This window comes from Periplaneta americana, chromosome 5 (assembly GCF_040183065.1).
Source record: "Periplaneta americana isolate PAMFEO1 chromosome 5, P.americana_PAMFEO1_priV1, whole genome shotgun sequence".
NCBI lineage: Eukaryota > Metazoa > Arthropoda > Insecta > Blattodea > Blattidae > Periplaneta > Periplaneta americana.
In genome coordinates, this window is record NC_091121.1 from 126256235 (window position 1) to 126274738 (window position 18504).

Sequence of the window (18504 nt, forward strand, 5' to 3'; positions counted from 1 at the left end):
ATCTCTTCAGTGTGGATCTGCTAGGAAGTGTAAGTAATGCGTTTCTTCCGAAATCATAAGCCGACTGAGATTTGCTTTGCCTTAAGACACAATATCTAATAGTAGACTCACTCCAGCGATGACTTTTTTGTCTGAACACATGTAATTGTTCAATAAAGAACGATGCCTTAACGTCACCCTCATTTGCAGCATCTTCCAATTCTCTAATGTTTAAGGATTTAATTTTATTTTCTGATTCAATGCAGCGCTTTTCTAAAGTCTTCGTTTTTGTTGCTAGTTCTTTTATTTTGCATTTCAATCTACGATTGATCCACTTGAGCGATTGAATTTGTCTTCTTTTCAAGACACAGTACGAACTAGGATCGGTCTGAATATGAACAGATTTCTTTGACGAATTTGCAGCTTCAGGGGTAATGTCACTCGTATCGACATTATTTTCCAAGTTTAATTGTGCCGGTATGTCTTTTTTTTTCTTTCGATGGTTTTCAGGCGCTCCTTCTCTCACTCGTTTTATTCTACAGGAAACATTCTTTACTTGTTTGTATGAAGGGTTACAAGGAAATCCGGAAGGAGTTACAGCTAATTTTAGGATCCTCTTTGAACTGCACTCCTTGAAATCGTTTTCAGTGAAATGTAAACTGCACACTACACGATCACCTACAAATATTGTAATAAAATAAAATAATTTAGCATGCATTATTTCACTTCTCAATAAAATCTCTGTTTTCCACATGTTGATACGTCAATGTGAGATAGGCCTACACTTCACATGATTTAGCATCATAACAAAACAAGACATTTGAAAATACTGTCTTGCTTAGGCCTATTAAAAAGCTTAAATAACCATTAAAATGCATAGTTGTTGCTATTGTTGTTTAGTGAACTGTCAGAAGACAGGTTTAAACTTCATAAGTGGCACCAATATGATATAATTTATGAGGCAACTAGACCAGGAGATAGTGGGGTAGGGTGTCTAATTCCTGTCCCTCTCCATTGCATACATCGCTGACTAGTAATATTTTACACTAATCAGACTTCAGATGTAAACAAACAATAGAAAAATTGTGCTCATCAGACAGAGGAAACAGAAATAATATTTTCGAGTTAACTAATTTTATGAACCAAATTCTTGCTAATCGGCAACAATTTCTTAAAAATGTTTTTATATTATCACTTATTGTATACATTGTTGGACAGATTGTAATTTAGCTAATGAACTAAAAGGCATACACGTTTAGGTTTAGAAAATACGGTAGGCCTACTATTTCATTTGCTACATTGTATGACGATGGCGTGTGATCTGCCCGAAGCCATGTATATCCTTTAGATGAGACAGTGGGTATGCGAACCAGACCCTCCCTCGGTTTCCTAGGTAGGTTGATACTGCGGTGGTTTGCCGATTGTCTTCTGTTATATGTGAATGAAGGACATCACAGAACACTCAGTCCCACGAACAGAAGATCAGTTCCTCCATTCCCAGTAGTAAATCAAACCACGGACCACTGATTGGGAAGCGCACATGCTATCCGCATAGCCACAACTGCGGACCATTTTATAATTTTTGGCTATAAAGCCATTGTTGAATACACAATATATCGCGTTGGCCTATTAATAAAACTTGCCTTTCGCTACGCTCTAGTCCTAGTTGAACTTGACAAAGAAATATTTCCGCTTTACATTTCGGATCACAGAGATTTTATTGCATTATATATTTATAGTTATAAATCGGCAGCTAATAGATGTCAATTCATATATAACAAATTTAACAAATTTTGGGTTTAACTAACCTCGTCGGGATATGACTTGCATCCACTTTGTACTATTCTCACCAACACTCGGAAATTCATGAAAAGATACTGTGGTACCTTTAATCCTTAGTCAGCGTATTCCGAATCTCACCGGTCCGGTGGCATCAATTACGTCACGTTGCAGCGAAATAAGGAACAAAACTGCTGGAAGGATCGATGCTGTCATGGCGACTGTACAAGTTGTTGTCTGTGTTATGCTAGCAAAATTTTGCGAAATTTCGTACTCCCATCTCGTTCAAAGAAAAGATAGCATAAACAATTTATTTCTTGAACCAATAGTCCGTTGACATGTTCGCTCATAAGCCATTAACATATTGTTTTTACGTTGTGCTCATTACAAACAATACAGCAGAACTAAAGCAGAACACACCGCCATGACACAACAGTGCACGATGTTATTCGTCTGCTAATTCCCGCCCTATACAAGAACCAATCAGATTCACTGATGGCGGCTGATGGAGACTGCCACCACCTCTGCAAGTTGATGGCACCGGTGGAGCATCAATGACGTCATCGGTGGAATTCGGAACACCGTGATGCCATCGGATTGCTCACCGGTGAGATTCGGAATACGCTCAGTGTTTCCTTTGTATGGTGGGTGACTAGCGCTCAAGCGGCCATTTGAGAAGTTACATGGCGGACAGTACTTCGGCTGATCTGGGCAGGTCTGTTATAATATATGTAGGTCTAGATAATAGGTATCTGCAGTAGCGATCAGGCTCTAATGTTGGCATAACGGATACTTGTAATACCGATCGGGCCGTGTAACATGGGATGTAGTTCTGCATTCTGCCGCTATGTGTAACGAGATGTAGTTCCGATGTTTTGCCGCCAAGTGTCTTGATGTCGCGTCAATAGCGTGTCGAAGGTAATGCATTGAGTTGGGGGTCTTTCTATTTATTTGTCTATGGTTAAAATCATTAACAAACTATTTCAAACAGTGGCGATTTCTCCATGAAGGATATGAGGATGATCCTACAGTTTAATTTCGTGTCTCTGAAAATAGAAAACATTTTAATTACAGATTTTGATTTTCAATGCGTCTCGATGTAATAATTTCCTTTAAGCTTCCACTTTCTGTCGTGAGTCATCGCTACTGCACACTCAGAAATAATTTCCGAGGAACTATTCAAATATCTTACAGCAAACGGTTTTTTCTAGCAGTAAAGTTATGGACAGGGGAGGGTGCGGAGGGCAGGGTATGGCTTGACTTTAACTGTGATTGAGGATATGACTGTGTATCCTAATACTACGACCCTTCTTTCTGGGTAATGGAGCCATGTCAGAGACTACAATTAGAATTTTCAAGTATCCTTATAGCCCTTTTTAAATGGAGTTCATTGGTCATTTTAAAAGAATAGAATAAACAAAATAATAAATAATTTAAAATGACATAATATAAAAAAATAAAACGAATAAAAAACAAAGTTACATAAAAATTAATGAAATAAGCTATAATAAATACAAGAATTAATAAGACTTTCATATGACAGAACAGCCGAAAGAATATCTGAAGTTGTATTTGATCATTTAGAAGAATTTAACTATAGCAAGAAATCAACTGCGCAAATGTGCGATGGAGAATCGGTAAATATCGGGCAGTAAAATGGCTTAGGAGTCATCTTTGCAACTAAAAAGGGGAGGAAAATCGAACTTCACTACAAATAAATTGCCAGTTCCAGAATAGTGAGTCAAAGACTGACACAGACGTACTTGTATTGATTTTGCATGCTTTATTATTATTATTATTATTACTACTACTACTACTATTATTATTAAAAGGCCTTTGGGGAGGCCGAGACGTAGATGGGAGGATACTATTAAAATGGATTTGAGGGAGGTGGGATATGATGATAGAGACTGCATTAATCTTGCACAGGATAGGGACCGATGGCGGGCTTATGTGAGGGCGGCAATGAACCTTCGGGTTCCTTAAAAGCCATTTGTAAGTAAGTACTACTATTATTACTATTACTAATATCATATTATTATTATAATTATAATTATTATTATTATTAGTTTCTGTGTTGGTCATCAGTCGTCAATCCTACATACAAAAAATATCACGAGTCGCCAGTGATTTTAAACTAAATGTGGACATAAGTGCAATAAACGCCTATAGAATTGGGAGTGGAAAGATGACCAACTGTAGTTAAATTCAACAGTTATTTCATTAAAGAACATATTATTACAAACAGGCGTCAACTTATAGGCACAAAGCTTTACGTAGAGATATAAGAGAGAAAAGAAGGAAATTAATACCATTGATAAAAGAAGCATGAAGCAAAGGTTTTAGAGCAATTTTAGTAGAGGATAAAATCAAGATAAATGAAAAGATACACCGTTCTGCATTTGAGAACTTATTTTCTGTTGTTTTCAATCTGATAGGCGATTCTAAACGGATTTTTTTGTGCTGAATTCGAAAATAATCTCCATTTTTCCCCATCACGTCAGGTTTTCAGACAGTTCATGAATAACTAGAAATGAAATTATAGCTTTGTGAAACGTCATAAAAATTATTTTCAACAAGAATTTTGTGAGAAAAACTAGGCCACAATTTGCTATTTGTCACTAATTAATCATTAATTAATATTAATTAATAATTATAAGCACTTTCATAACCTTACCTCAATATTGCACTTCAAACTTTGTCCTCCTTGACCTCCTTGCATGTTGTGCAGAGCAGTCCCTTTTTAACATCCAGCAATAGTCTGCAATGTTTCCATTATGAAGCAAAACACGTTTAAGACTTTTCTGAGAAGAATCTATGAAGAACCGACTACTCTTTGGAATTATAGTTTATGTTATAAAATTTTAAGACAGCAAGGATGTCTTGGAAATACACTAAATTTTCTTCTTCAGCAAAAAAAAGGGACAAGTTCCTTTTGACGATGCCAGTACCGTGAAAAATATGTACCTTCAACCAATACTTTCTTTTCTTTTAACCTAGAACCTAATAGTTCTGCTGATTCTTTAGGCAAATTTAAATCCTTCACTAAATCATTAAGCTCACTTAGATTAAAACATCTATCATCACCAGCATTGCCTGGTTCATAAGTATGATCCATTGGAGATTCAGTTTCAGTGCTTCTGGATCCAGATGGCAGTGTATCTGTTCAGGGGGTAACAGAACGGGAATATCAGGACCATGAGGTATGAGCCGAATGGCTGAGGGAATGTTAGGATATAGAATATCTTTCTTGTTTTTAGCAGTATATCCAGCTACCTTACCTGTACAAAAGTAACAATTGTCTCCATGATTTGTAGGTTCCCTCCAAATCATAGGGATACCAAAGGGCAATGACTTCCTTTTTCCATTTTTCCAACTCCTCAACTCTTCAACACAACTACGACATACTTTATGGGGGCACCAGGATTTGTCCTGGTCTCCTAACTTAATGCCAAAATATTGAAAGTAAATATTCTTTACGAAAGTTGTTATATTCTGTCTCTGTTTTACTAACGTATATGATCCACATATATAGCAAAACAAATTTGGATCATTTACACAACCACGTTTCGACATTTCTATGAAACAACACTAATAAGTTGTACTCTCGCAGAAAAATGAGAACTTGCACACTTCACTTTTACACGACAACCAACAACACAAAACTGATCCTCTAATTTTAAAACAACTTTTAAAAGGGGATAGGTTTATTATCTCAGTAAGGAAATCTGTAGCCTCATAAGCTGGATTGCACTTCCATAAATAAATATATATACAGGGACCCTATGTCATTTCTCTAATTCATTGTTAGTTTTAATAGCAATCTCTAAGAGTAAATATTTCCTTCATAATTTTTTATGACCTGAGACACTAAATATTTCAACTTCCTGTTTATAGATAACGTTGGGTGCAGACAGATAAAAATCTCCAAGAATAAACAACGGATGTCTTAACCTCGGTTCATTTTAAGGGAAGGGTACAATTTTGTACATCCCCTAAGGGTGGATACAGTCAGTAGATTTTAATAAATATCAAATACAAACATAATAAAATATATTATGATACATTTTAAGTAATAAAGTTTAAATTATAAGCTGTCATGCCTTTTTAACAAACGACAAGCACACTACAATATTACTATATTACGAAAAATATTGAAAACATAAAATTTTGAATTGTAAAAGATTCTGACGTGGTACGCGAAAACGGATTTCATTTTTGCAATCAGTGTGAAACTGTGAATCAGAAACGCTCATTTATTTCAAGCAGAACGGTGTAATCGGCTTAGAAACCTTAAATAATCAAAATATTGAAGACATACCGAGTAGCTGCATCAGAAACAGTAATAAACAAATTGCTTCAAATAGTAATAGAGCATCATCTCCACAACACGGAAACAGAAGAAGTAATGTATCGCATAACAGAAAAGATAGAAGCGTAGAGAGGACTGATCAGAATGGTAGCACAGCAAATGGACATGAGCAATCCAATAAAATAAATATTAGACTAGATGACCTTACAAGTGCGAACAATATAACAGTCTACCTTAGGAAAGCTAAGAATACTTCTTTCACAAATTCCTTTAGAAGAAACAAGAGTGAAGAAAGAAGACCGTGTATGGATGAAGCTGTGGGAACCAGAGAAGAGGCGATTTGTGAGGTGGTACCACAGACTGAGGAAATTCCCACTGAGCAAAATGCAAGGCAATCGAGTGAAAGTGCTACAAAGAGAAGCATTTGTGGTTCAACCAATAAGTGCAATACGTGAAAATCTTTTATTGATAATGCAACAGTCCGTGGGTAGTTCGAGACATGGTAGAAGTGATACATCATCAGCACGGATGAGCGTAGCAAAATCATCCAATGAAGATGAAGCAGATGAGAAACAGTTAATAAGAGGTAAAAGGCCATATAGAAACATTAACATAAAATATGAACAATTAAATTCAGATGACATAATTACCAAACAAAACTACCTACTAAGAAGTAAGAAACAACAAAAATTAAACTTTCCTATAATCAGAGAATATAAAAATTAACTGAATAAGAAAGATGTACTTATTAGTAAAGCTTTAAAATACTACAACGGATAAAATTTATACTCCATGTTGAGTCTTTCATACACTACTTTTAACACTTGAATATAAATAATTGATTACATGGCGATCTTACTCGTGTTAATTATGTAAGCTGCACATGCTTACATAATTAACACGAGTAAGATCGCCATTTAATCAATTATTTAAAATTTATAAATACTATAATTTAAATACAACACAATTTAACACAGAATAAATTTAATAGAAAGTATAATAGAATTAAACGAGACTGAGATTAAACTGCATTTGAAATTGTTTAGGTAATTAATGTGTCAAATACGTTTACATGTATGATGAAAGCTGTATAGATGATATGCAAACAATTTTACTTACAAGCAAGTAGCAAGAGTTGAGACTGACCTACAGTAGCGTGCAAATTAATCCGAACACAACATATTTTTAAATTTTCTGTCATTGTTGGCCTCACAGCTGCTCATACCGCTTTAATTGACATCTGTAGTACGTGCAATTCCATTGTTGAAGGTCTGTCATTATTTTTTTATAATATGTGACATTTTGCCTGTCGTTTTGTACTTATAAGCATTTCAGTTGTGTTGAAGACTTAATACTGCAATCCTGTGTACATTCTGTCGTCTTCACAAATGGATACAACTCCATGAAAACGGTCTAAAATTATAACATTAGCAGAGCATTCTTCTATGACACAGAAGCAAATTGCTGCAGAATGTCACATCGGTTTGGCTACTGTTAATTCGATCATAAAACGATACAGGGAGACTGGATCCATCACATCCCAGAAAAAAAGGAAACTGTGGCCGGAAAAGGAAGACTTCACCTGCAAATGATCGTTTAATTGTCTGGAAAAGTAAATTAAATCCTAGACTAACTACTGTCGACTTAACCCGCGAGTTAATGGCTACCACTGGGGCGAATATTCACGTCACAACAGTGCGGCGTAGGCTTTTGGAAGCTGGACAAAGGGCTCGTAAGCCTATTAAGAAGCAACTGCTAACCCCTGTTATGTGCAAAAAACGCTTAATGTGGGCAAAATTACATCAACACTGGACAGTGAATGACTGGAAGAATGTACTTTTTTCCGATGAGTCTCATTTCGAGGTCCACGGCCACCGTGTTTCTTACATACGGAAAGGATCCGAAAAAGTAATAGCAGCTCATCTCCAACAAGCACCCAAATACCCCCCTAAAGTAATGTTTTGGGGTTGTTTTTCACATGAAGGGCCTGGAGCATTAATACCTATCAAGGGAATGATGAATTCTGACAAATATATTCACTTATTGGAAACCAGAATCGTACCTCAGCTGCAAAAATCATTTCCGGATGGCAGAGGTGTGTTCCAACAAGACCTGGCACCATGCCATACGTCTCGAAAAACTACAGAATTCTTCAACAAGAAGAATATTCAGGTACTCCCCTGGCCAGGCAACTCACCCGACATCAATCCCATTGAGAACTTGTGGTCAATTTGCAAAAGAAGAATGCCATTTTATTTCGGCACGTCTTTCTTTTCCTTTCTATTTCTTTTACATTTTTCTATCTTTATACTTTTCTCTGTTAGTTTTAATTATTCTAATTCTTCATAGATGGCTTGTAGTTTTTTTCCTTTCTGATCTAGTTCGTCTTACTTCTCGTAGATGGCTTCTTTCCTCTCACCTTTCTGTTTTCCGGTAGTCTATGGTGTCCTTTCTTGTAATCTGTGATGAGTTGAAAACAAGGGTCTAGCCTATGGCTGGCGAGTGATTGGTTGATTCCCTGGGGAGAATTTAGTATTTATTGCTGATTGGTTGATATCCTGGGGAGAATTTAGTATTTATTGCTGATTGGTTGATATCCTGGGGAGAATTTAGTATTTTTCATTATGTTATCTGATTGGTTAAGATAGAGATGCCGTTTGGGATTTTTCGCCTGTGAAGCGAGTTGTTCGTGGCTAGTGGCGTCAGTACGCTAGAGGGATGGCTTGGAGGTAGTACGTGTGTTGTGAAGGGCACGAGCTCCTATGTAGGCCGGGGATCGAACTGGGTTCGATAAGTCTACTAGTAGCTGCGTATCCAACGTGTTGGGGGAACCTGCGAATGTATCGCAGAGATTGCAGCAGTGGCGTGAGTACGCTAGAGGGATGGCTTGGAGGTAGTACGTGTGTTGTGATGGGCACGAGCTCCTATGTAGGCCGGGGATCGAACCGGGTTCGATAAGTCTACTAGTAGCTGCGTAGTCCAACGTGTTGTGGGAACCTGCGAGTGTATCGCAGAGGTTGCAGCAGTGGCGTCGGTACGCTAGAGGGATGGCTTGGAGGTAGAACGTGTGTTGGGAAGGGCACGAGCTCCTATGTAGACTGGGGATCGAACTGGGTTCGATAAGTCTACTAGTAGCTGCGTAGTCCAACGTGTTGTGGGAACCTGCGAGTGTATCGCAGAAGATATTTGTGTGGAGTTTAGCAGAGAGTTTTGTGATGTACTAATTATCTTGAACTGCATTCATTTTTCTGTCTGACTAGCGTGCAGTCAACTCTGGTAAAATACCAGTCGGTATTTTTATTTCAGGTTATTGTTTCTCTAGCTGTGATATAACTAAAAGTCTACCACAAACTACAAGGAGTTCAGTGAGTTGGTTTTGGTTTACGTTTTACTTAGTTATTGCAGCAGAACGAATTTGACGAGTATGAAATTCACAATGAAGGCACCCATTGTTGTGTGATGTTTGAGGGGTGGCCAATTTGAATGTAACGGCTATGTGTGTGCTGAGTGTTGGTTATGTCAAGGTTGTAAGACAAGATGGATGCCAGCGAGGGGGAGTACCTACCTATGTAAGGTAATTAGCTGGATTTGATTAACATTACTCTGTGAAGAAGATATTTTCTGTATTACGAATTTATTTTGTTGTTTATTATAAATAAATGGTTGTGTTTAACATAGGGAGTGTGTGTTGTTACTTTACCTCGACACGTAGATTACCATCCTGATCATAATGTTTCATGGCAGGGTTATTTGGTATTATTAAGATATTTATCTTTTATTTCATTAACAAAGAAGATCAACCAGACCCAGCGACGGTTCAGTATGTCTTAGATCCTTTTTTTTTTTATCCCGTTTGAGTGTTTTTGCATAAGTAATTACGTTGTTCGGATTAATTTGCATGCTACTGTACATATTAAAAATACCCAGTCAGCTATTGCAGTCTGCTGGCTCTATGTCAACAGCTGCAAACCTGAATGCCATACGAGTATAATGAAAAATAAGTTGCCATGTATAAGAGAATCTAGAATTAATTTTATATATATATATATATATATATATATATATATATATATATATATATATGAAAGTCATACAACAGAATTAGGTGATTAAAATAACAAGGAAATTGATATACACATGTTTATTGTAGAGAATTGTCAAAAGTAGCACATAAATAAGTCCTAAGGTTTTAATAGTAATCACGTTTGGTTGAAACATGCACTAAAACCAGACGTAAGTGCAAGTTTGAACCAAAACAAATTACAAAGATAAACGTCAGAAAAATTAGTTATTAAATTAATATTTATTATGTATAATTACTATTCGTGTATAGAACAATTTTAAATGTTTAAGTTTATGTACTTTTTGTGAACAATTAACAATAAATATCTACAAATAATCTCAGATTTCTAGATAGGGTTTCCTACTCCTCTGCCAAGCAGCTACTCAACTGTCCTCACAAGGCTGAGTGAACCACGGTCCAGATTAATCTCCTTCAGAAAAATGTCTTGGGAGTGCTCAAAATCAAACTCGGGATATTTGTGTTGGTAACCAGTCATACAAACTTCTAGACCACAGAGTTAGTCTAAGGAAATAACAAAAAACATTAATTTAAGTAGAATGCCAAACAAGTTGAACTGAATAATAGGGCCTACAAAGTAATTTTGAGGTGAGGAACTAATTGGTTCTTATGCACTTGAAAACTGTTGGTGCCGAAAGGTTCTATCTGTTTACAACACTTGATTATAAAATAATTAAGAGTCATATTCTGATAAATGGATAGGCCCTACATGTTCAAAATTCCAATATGTGCTTTTTTTTTTTTTTTTTTCAAAGCAATATCCAGTTACCTAACAGTAAAGGACTGCCTCTCCTCAAAAATTCTGATTTTGTTAGATAAAACCTGGTTTTTGACTTAGTGAATAGTAATTTTACGTCCTTAGCTATATTTTGTGTCAGACACCAATTTATATATTTCCCCTTTTTACTTTCCATGTTTATCCTTGCAGCAATGATGAACATGAACTATTAGTTTCACTTTCACTGCTACAACCCAATTTATTATTCTGTTCCTGTTCATGGCAGTTTTATTTCGGACAATTTTCTTTATTAAGCATTTAACCATTACCATTAGTTATCCATTATCATCACAATCTCTATCTTCCTAACAACAATCTACACAATGGTATCCAACATTAATTTCACAAAACACGAGAAACATTGGCTCAGCTCAAAAATTTTGATTTTTTTTTTACTCTGTTATTTAGCGATGCTGCATCTACTACTAGGTTATTTAACATCGTTGGGTTTGGTATTTGGCGAGAGGACTTTCTTATATACGATATGGATTTTCAATACACCAATGGTGAATGTTTTGATTGTTTACACGACCAGTCAGGTGGAACCATGCTTCGTCTGAACAGTACATGAATTGTGGGTCGATTAAATCTTTAGTCACTGATGAAAAAAACACACACTCTCTCTAACTCTTCATTCTTCTTAAATTGAGCATTTTAACTATTATAATGTTACATATCATATATTCCGGTAGAACAAATGAAATCATAAACATTGCAGTGACCGAGCTTAATCATGTTAATCACAATGTGTTTTTCTAATACAACGCATAATAAGCAGAGGAAGACATTCCCAGCATCTTCTATAAGGTACGATTTTATACACGTTTTAAGTAGCGGAGTTAACATACGAGTGAGGCCAGTTGTGACATTCTCAGTCACCGAGAAGCAAAACACTGCGAGGTTAACATACAAATGCAGTCAGCTGCAACATGCCCACCCACCAAGAAGCAAAACACTGTGCCAGTGGTCAGTACATATAATAGAAGCCCGTAAAATATTTATAACACTTAAAAGTTTGAAATGATTTTTGAATGACTTTATATTTTATTTCTGAGATTTAAGTTAAATTCCTGCTAAAAAAAGAAGTCAATGGCAATTTTACATCAGGAAAAAGAAAAAATGCCAAAATGGAAGAGGAAGTGATGGAAATGTTATTGGAACCAATGATTATTACAAAAGATGAGGGAAGACCAAGTAATGATATGAAAAAAAAAAAATGATTTTAGTAAGGGTTTCTGAGTTCAAGGAATACATTACATTTCTTTGTATAAAAACTTTAATACATACAAACATTGGAACAACTCAATTTGTCATTAGTAGCAAGTATTCAACGATAGATGTAAGCTTACACAACAGTAGTAGATTATTAATCGGTAACAACAGTTGTATGCGGAAGTAAATAGGCTATCTGAAACATGTAAACTAGAAACACTCACAATAAAAATTACGTTTATACACCAAAGAAATAAAAAGGACAATCTTACCATGTTCATTTATAAATTGTTCTACGTCATTCCTTTTATATCCAATATTTGTTTTATACGTCTAATCATCTTCACTTGTTTCTTGATCTTCTTGAATATATTCTCTCTTTTGAGGAGCTGGTTCGAAATTGAATTCACTCATAGCCTAAAAGAAAACAACTAATTTCAGAAAGGAACATTATTTATTTCTGCAATAAAAATAAATTTTATGTTTATAAAGAACAGTTCATCGTTCTCTCCAAAATAAAAACATTGACTGACGTAGTTGCACTTGACTCTAGATGTTCAATGTAGGCTGATTCGATTCTCCACAGATCCTGTGACATCTATAGCACAAAAAGCAACTATGGTACTTTGGTTTTATTTGCCATTTTATTATACTATTGTTGTATCATTGTTTCACTTTCTCTAAATATTACTTTGAAAGAGACTTTAGATAAAGAAGTCCTCCTAGATGTAACATTCATTCTTAACTGGTTTCAGTCCAGGAAATGAAGAAAGGTTGGACGTGAGGGTGAAGTTAACAAATCATTCTATAAAATAACTGTTGGCGTCTCATTGTGCCTGAGATAAGGATGTATGCACACTAATCATAGACGGAAGAAATGTACAATTTTTTTATTTAGCAGGAACGGGAGGAGGTACCTCCCCCCAGCCACCTATTCCATTTTATTTCTTCTTTCTCTTTCTCTGCTAACCATAAAGAATCTGTACTTCGAATTATTTGAGGGGAAAAGAGGAAGAAGTGTTCAATGGAGGAAAAAATTACACATATTCATATTTACTTAAAATATCGCTCTAAATACAAAATCTCCCTCATTAATACGTGATACCGAATTTCTTATAATACGGAAACATATAAAAGATGTGTAAAAGCTGAAGATTTGAAGCATATAATAATAATAATAATAATAATAATAATAATATACAGTACCCAAAATTATACATACTGATATAATTATACATATTTACGACGAAATCTCTAAGAAAATACACAGGGAGGGAAAAATTCATAATTTCTGGCTTTGAAAACAATGTATACAGAGAGATGAGGAATCTTTCGGTACTAATAGGAAAATCAAAAAATTTTCCACTAAAAATCGTACTTTTGGAGAAAAAGAACAAGCAGTAAAATGGGAAAATTGAAGATGAGCAGTTCAAACTCACTGAAGAGAAGAATGAGAATTAAAGAGACAATCTACCGGTATGATTAACATTAGATTGTTTGTATAGTTTATTACTAGAGCCAGGATTTATATGCACAAACAAAGTCTGGAATATGCTTAATATAACAAGAAATATCCAAAAACATACAAAATGTGAATGATATGTCAGATAAGTATATATGTTTTTTTTTATTTGACATTAAAAGTTCATATGTATCAATACACTTCATTTCTTTGTTTACCTTACTCTTTCTAGTTGCAAAACTCAACTAACAAATTGTCAAGGTTCTTTGTTGTTATACTTTGCTATCTACAAAAATATTTTTCAATGCTGAAAATTATCGTCCAACATCATATGAAATTGTTAGACAAAAGTTCAGTCTACAAATTGTAAGATCCAGATTCAAATAAGCCATACTTTCTTGGCAGAAGATCTTTAAATTGAGCATAATGCTGTAACCAGGGTTCTTTGGTAGGCAGCATATCTAGTTTTACCTTTAGTCTCACCAATGGGCTCTTGTACGTGGGAAATGTGCTCTGTTAGGGATTCTACTACTTTCAATAATTTGGCAGGAGACATCACAGGACTCATACACAGAATACAACAAAGTTATGCACTTGACACTTGGACTGCTGGCACGCCAACTGAGAATAAGTGAAACAGAGAAAAGATGGGTAGGGAAAGTCAGATAGGTAGCGATATTTGAGAATGCTTCTTGTTGTGCAGTAGTTCAATGGAACAAAGCAGGGAGATGATTGTTTTGGTTTTTTCACAGCATTCCCTTCATATGCAAGGAATTTCCAACCACTAACTAACAGTAAACCAAAAAATATTGTATTCTGACAAAAATATGCAAATTTTGGGGTTTACCGGTATGTAATAAAATTCTGAAAATATGAACAATAGTCTATTACATGCAGGAATGCCTGAAATATACAAAAATATGCACGATTAACTTTCCATATTCTTCATCACAGACGTTCAAAGCATGTATGAAACTATTTTTGCACGATTTTCAACTGTCCAATAAAAATATACAATTGCCTTAGACACATCGGATTTATAAAAATAAAACCATCTGCCCTTCAATAAGGGTAACCACAAGAATCCAGAAAACAAATACATATATAAAAGTTTACAATGAAAATACATACAATAAATTTCAAAAGAAAATTAAAGTGAATCATATTACTTGAAATAGAGATGAAATTGCAAAATGTGAATCCCTCTGATTTTAAAATGTTATAGATGTATTTGGAGATGGTACCACGAACTCCTAAAAGATGTCCATGTACTGACCAACGATTAGCCATGATGTTATACTGCTTGCTAAAATAAGGAATGCAAGGTTCACAGATGATTCTCTTTTCATCATCAGTAAGTTCTGGCTGTTGTGCAACTCTTTCAAACCTGATAGTCGGGTCTAGTATTGTTCCTGTGTTCTTTTTTCTATCAATGACAATATCCGCTCGTCTTGTTGAAACATTTTTCGAGATACAATGCATCTTTCATGGACTTCTAATCCTTGTTGTCTTAGGATGTCAGCAAGCATTGTCCTTACCCTGTGATGGTAGTTGTTCTGCAGTAACTCAGTCTTTCGGCAGAAACCCAACACATGTTCTAGTGTTTCAGTCTCGTCACAGCCTGGGCAGCGACAAAAGGCTGTGTTGAATGCTCTACCTGGGACTGACTGTACTGCAGAAAGGTTACATGACATCTTTGCCACATTAACATATTCAGATGACGACAGACCTTTTTTATTGAATATCCTGGAATTTGTCTTAGGACATTCCGCATAAAAACTGCCTCCTTTACTCTTATGCAGCAGTTGACACCATGAAGAAAAAAATCTTTTCCTTAGAATTTCTCTCAGTTGCTGTCCTTTCTTTAAGTTCGGAAATTCATTTTCAGAAATATTAAGATTTGTTAAAGCATGTTGTCTTTCTTTGTTAAGATCCCTGACAGAATTTAAATAGATGTCATTTATATGCAAAAGTTGAGTGTATTAAAATGTTGAATGCTAGCTTCCCACTCCGCTCGAATGATACCAAGACCTCGAAGTTTTCCAGATCATGATCATCGTACTAGGGGTGTCATCAGGAAGCATCATTATTTCCTTCACAGCATATTTTATAAGTTTATCAGTATCTTTTAAAAATGTTTTAGAGATCTGGGTTCGAGGAGCGCATTGTAGGGGATAGATGAGTCTTGGTCATATAAATTCGTTGATAATCTTGATTTTTTGTTCTGCCTTAAGTAATTGTGATTTTGTCAAAGAATGTAGATCTGAAGCCAGAGGTGAAAATACTTTCCTGTTATCAAAACAGATTTCATCATTAAAGTCTACATCTAAATATCGGATTTGTTCTTTTTTATTTTGAAGTGATTAAATAGCTGAACCCTGTAGATAGACTATTTGTCCACTGGATAAGAGGCCTTTTCGTAGAATAATACATTTGTTTTTATCAGGATTAATTTGAAGAGAAATAGTGGCAAGACTGCTTTCAGTTTGGTTGACTAATGAGGTAGCAGGTTTTTTCAGAAGAACTTGTTAATGCAAAGTCATCCGCAAATACGAGGGCAGATAAATTAGGAAGTTCTTTAGATAAGCTGTATCCATATGCTTTTGAGATATTAGGATCTGTCAGATTTTGAAGTACACCATCTAAGGCTAAGTTGAACAATATGGGAGACAAAGGAGAACCTTGAGGAACTCCATAACGTACAATGATTGGTTTTGTTTTCTTAAAATCCGCCTCTATCTGGATGATGTTTTCAATTAATAAAGTTTTGATCACAGCATAGAGATTATGTGGAAGACCTAATGAATGTTTGTAATATGTGGTCATATCCTATGGAATCAAATGCTTCTGACACGTCTAAGAAAACAATAGTGCGATTTTTTCTGTTTTGTTTGACTGATTTGAGGCATCCATCTTAATATATAAAATTGAATGTGGGTATGTATGTATGTATGTATATGTATGTGTATGTTCTCTATACAAATCTACACGCTTTGACCGATATGTGCCAAAGTTTGCACATTTAACCTTCATAACCAGGAGAAGAACATAGGCTACATTAAAACTGTGCAAATGGAAGTTAAATTAATTAAATATATAAAAAATAAAAATAATAGATCAAATATTCATGTATTATATTAAAATGCAAAATCTTCTACAGTCAATTGTTCTTTATTATTGTCTGTTGTATTCAACATACACTTTCACGAGGCCTTGGAAATTTTAACACGACATTAAATTACATTGTTGTTACACATCATGAAGGCTAAAACTGGATAATTCATGCAATAAGTATCTTTACGCAGTCCAGGACCGTATTATGAATTCCTCGATGCAGTTTTGTAGATAGTGAGCAGATTGTTTTATCCAATTGAATTCTAGAATTCTTTCAAACTACAAGGATTGCTACCACATAATTTACTTAATATTGAATAGCCATAGTAGACCTACTATTGCGAAATATTGACTCACCAAAATTATGCACTAACAAGAATTTGTGTCAAAAACTCATGCGAAACGTAATATGAGTGGCAATATTAACTGGAAAAACGAAAGAAGATGATGTTTTTATCCCACATATTGCTATTATAGCCATTCGATTTTAAGCAATTATTATAAATTATAGTAATATTTGTGAAAATATTACAATATTATAATATTGCAATAATAATATAGAGCCTATTTTACTGTTACTGTTAACCCGTCTCTTATTAATAAGTTATGGTCACTAATGACTTGGCCGTTTATAGAAAAATATGATTTTCTGTTGTGGTAGTGTTCTACATTGCCTTCTCCAGGAGAGTGAATTCTTATGAGTATAGTCTCCGTTACTGCAAAACACCCTGAAATCCATGTATTTGATAGAATCCATCCGTTATAGATTGTAGTTTGGCCTTGAAGGAAATTAAATATATTGTGGGCAGAAAGGCTTAATAATGCATAATGCCGTGGTACGATAAATATTATCATCAATCACAATGTTAAATATCTTAAATATTCCTGTAGCATAAGGTCTTAATGTTGTTAAAACTCTATTCATAGGTGAGATGGAATTATTTCGATTAGTCAGTTTCTTTGGATATTAGTGGCACTTTCTTTATATTCGTCACTAGGGAGGAGAAAACATAAGTAAATATGGTTCGTTTTGGTTTTATATAGTTCCCTTGCTGAGGTCTCCGATAAGTTTAACAAACAGTTTATTTAGAAATAGACCAAAATTTAAATCCTGGGCAACGCCGGGTAATTTAAACTAGTTTATTATAGAAGAAGTTATATGGGTTCCAGGAATAGGCATGAAACCTGATTAGAAAGGGTTTACTCTGATGATGGCTCGTAATTTAGAATCAATCACTCGTCCAAAAATTCTTCTAATCACTGAAAAAATAGTGTTAATAGTGTTAATGATCGCTAATATGTTTTCGCGGGATATAAGCCGAGTTAAGATTTTGGAATGCTCCAAGCTTTCGACTGCTGTCTCTGCAGCCATCTTCAGGGAAGTGATGTCCGAACAGAAAGTCGAAAGGTTATATAGATGTGGCTGTCTCAGGTGAAACGGGATTGGTTGGCGGATCGGCCAATCCGGGGCCGGGAATTGTCATCGCTCGTAAGCTCCGCCCCTCCCGGGATTACTGCGTGAAGTTTGGCGGGCGGCGAGCCCTGTTCCGCCGGTTGGAATCGGTTGCCGTCCTCGGTCCGTGATCTTCATGACCTTGATTGTAAGAGGGCCTGAGTTGGTCTAAGGCCGGTGTCCATGCCTGACTGAGCTGGAGTCCACTGTCTCTGTTAAAGTTGTTTTTCTCCAGCTTGATCTCTATGGCCTCCTTGATTGTACGATCCCAGTAGTGGCTTGATTTGTTAATGACCTTGGTGTGGTCAAACAGTATTTTATGCTCCTTTTCTAT

The 18504-nt window shown here is 35.4% G+C and overlaps 1 protein-coding gene and 1 long non-coding RNA gene across 14 annotated transcripts in view; one reads left to right on the forward strand and one right to left on the reverse strand.

Annotated features, from left to right (window-relative positions):
* The first annotated feature begins 2444 nt into the window (after window positions 1-2444).
* Window positions 2445-18504, forward strand: part of LOC138700176 (uncharacterized) — a 44597-nt gene continuing 28537 nt past the window's right edge. Inside the window, exon 1 of the long non-coding RNA XR_011332284.1 lies at window positions 2445-2473. This is a non-coding gene — a long non-coding RNA (uncharacterized lncRNA). The remainder of the gene's footprint in view (window positions 2474-18504) is intronic.
* Window positions 12188-18504, reverse strand: part of LOC138700172 (integrin alpha-PS3-like) — a 268831-nt gene continuing 262514 nt past the window's right edge. For all 13 annotated transcript variants that reach the window (XM_069826588.1, XM_069826584.1, XM_069826587.1 and 10 more), the window contains one exon: window positions 12188-12558. In XM_069826588.1, coding sequence (XP_069682689.1) covers window positions 12475-12558 — 84 coding nt within the window. In that variant the 3' untranslated portion in view covers window positions 12188-12474. The remainder of the gene's footprint in view (window positions 12559-18504) is intronic.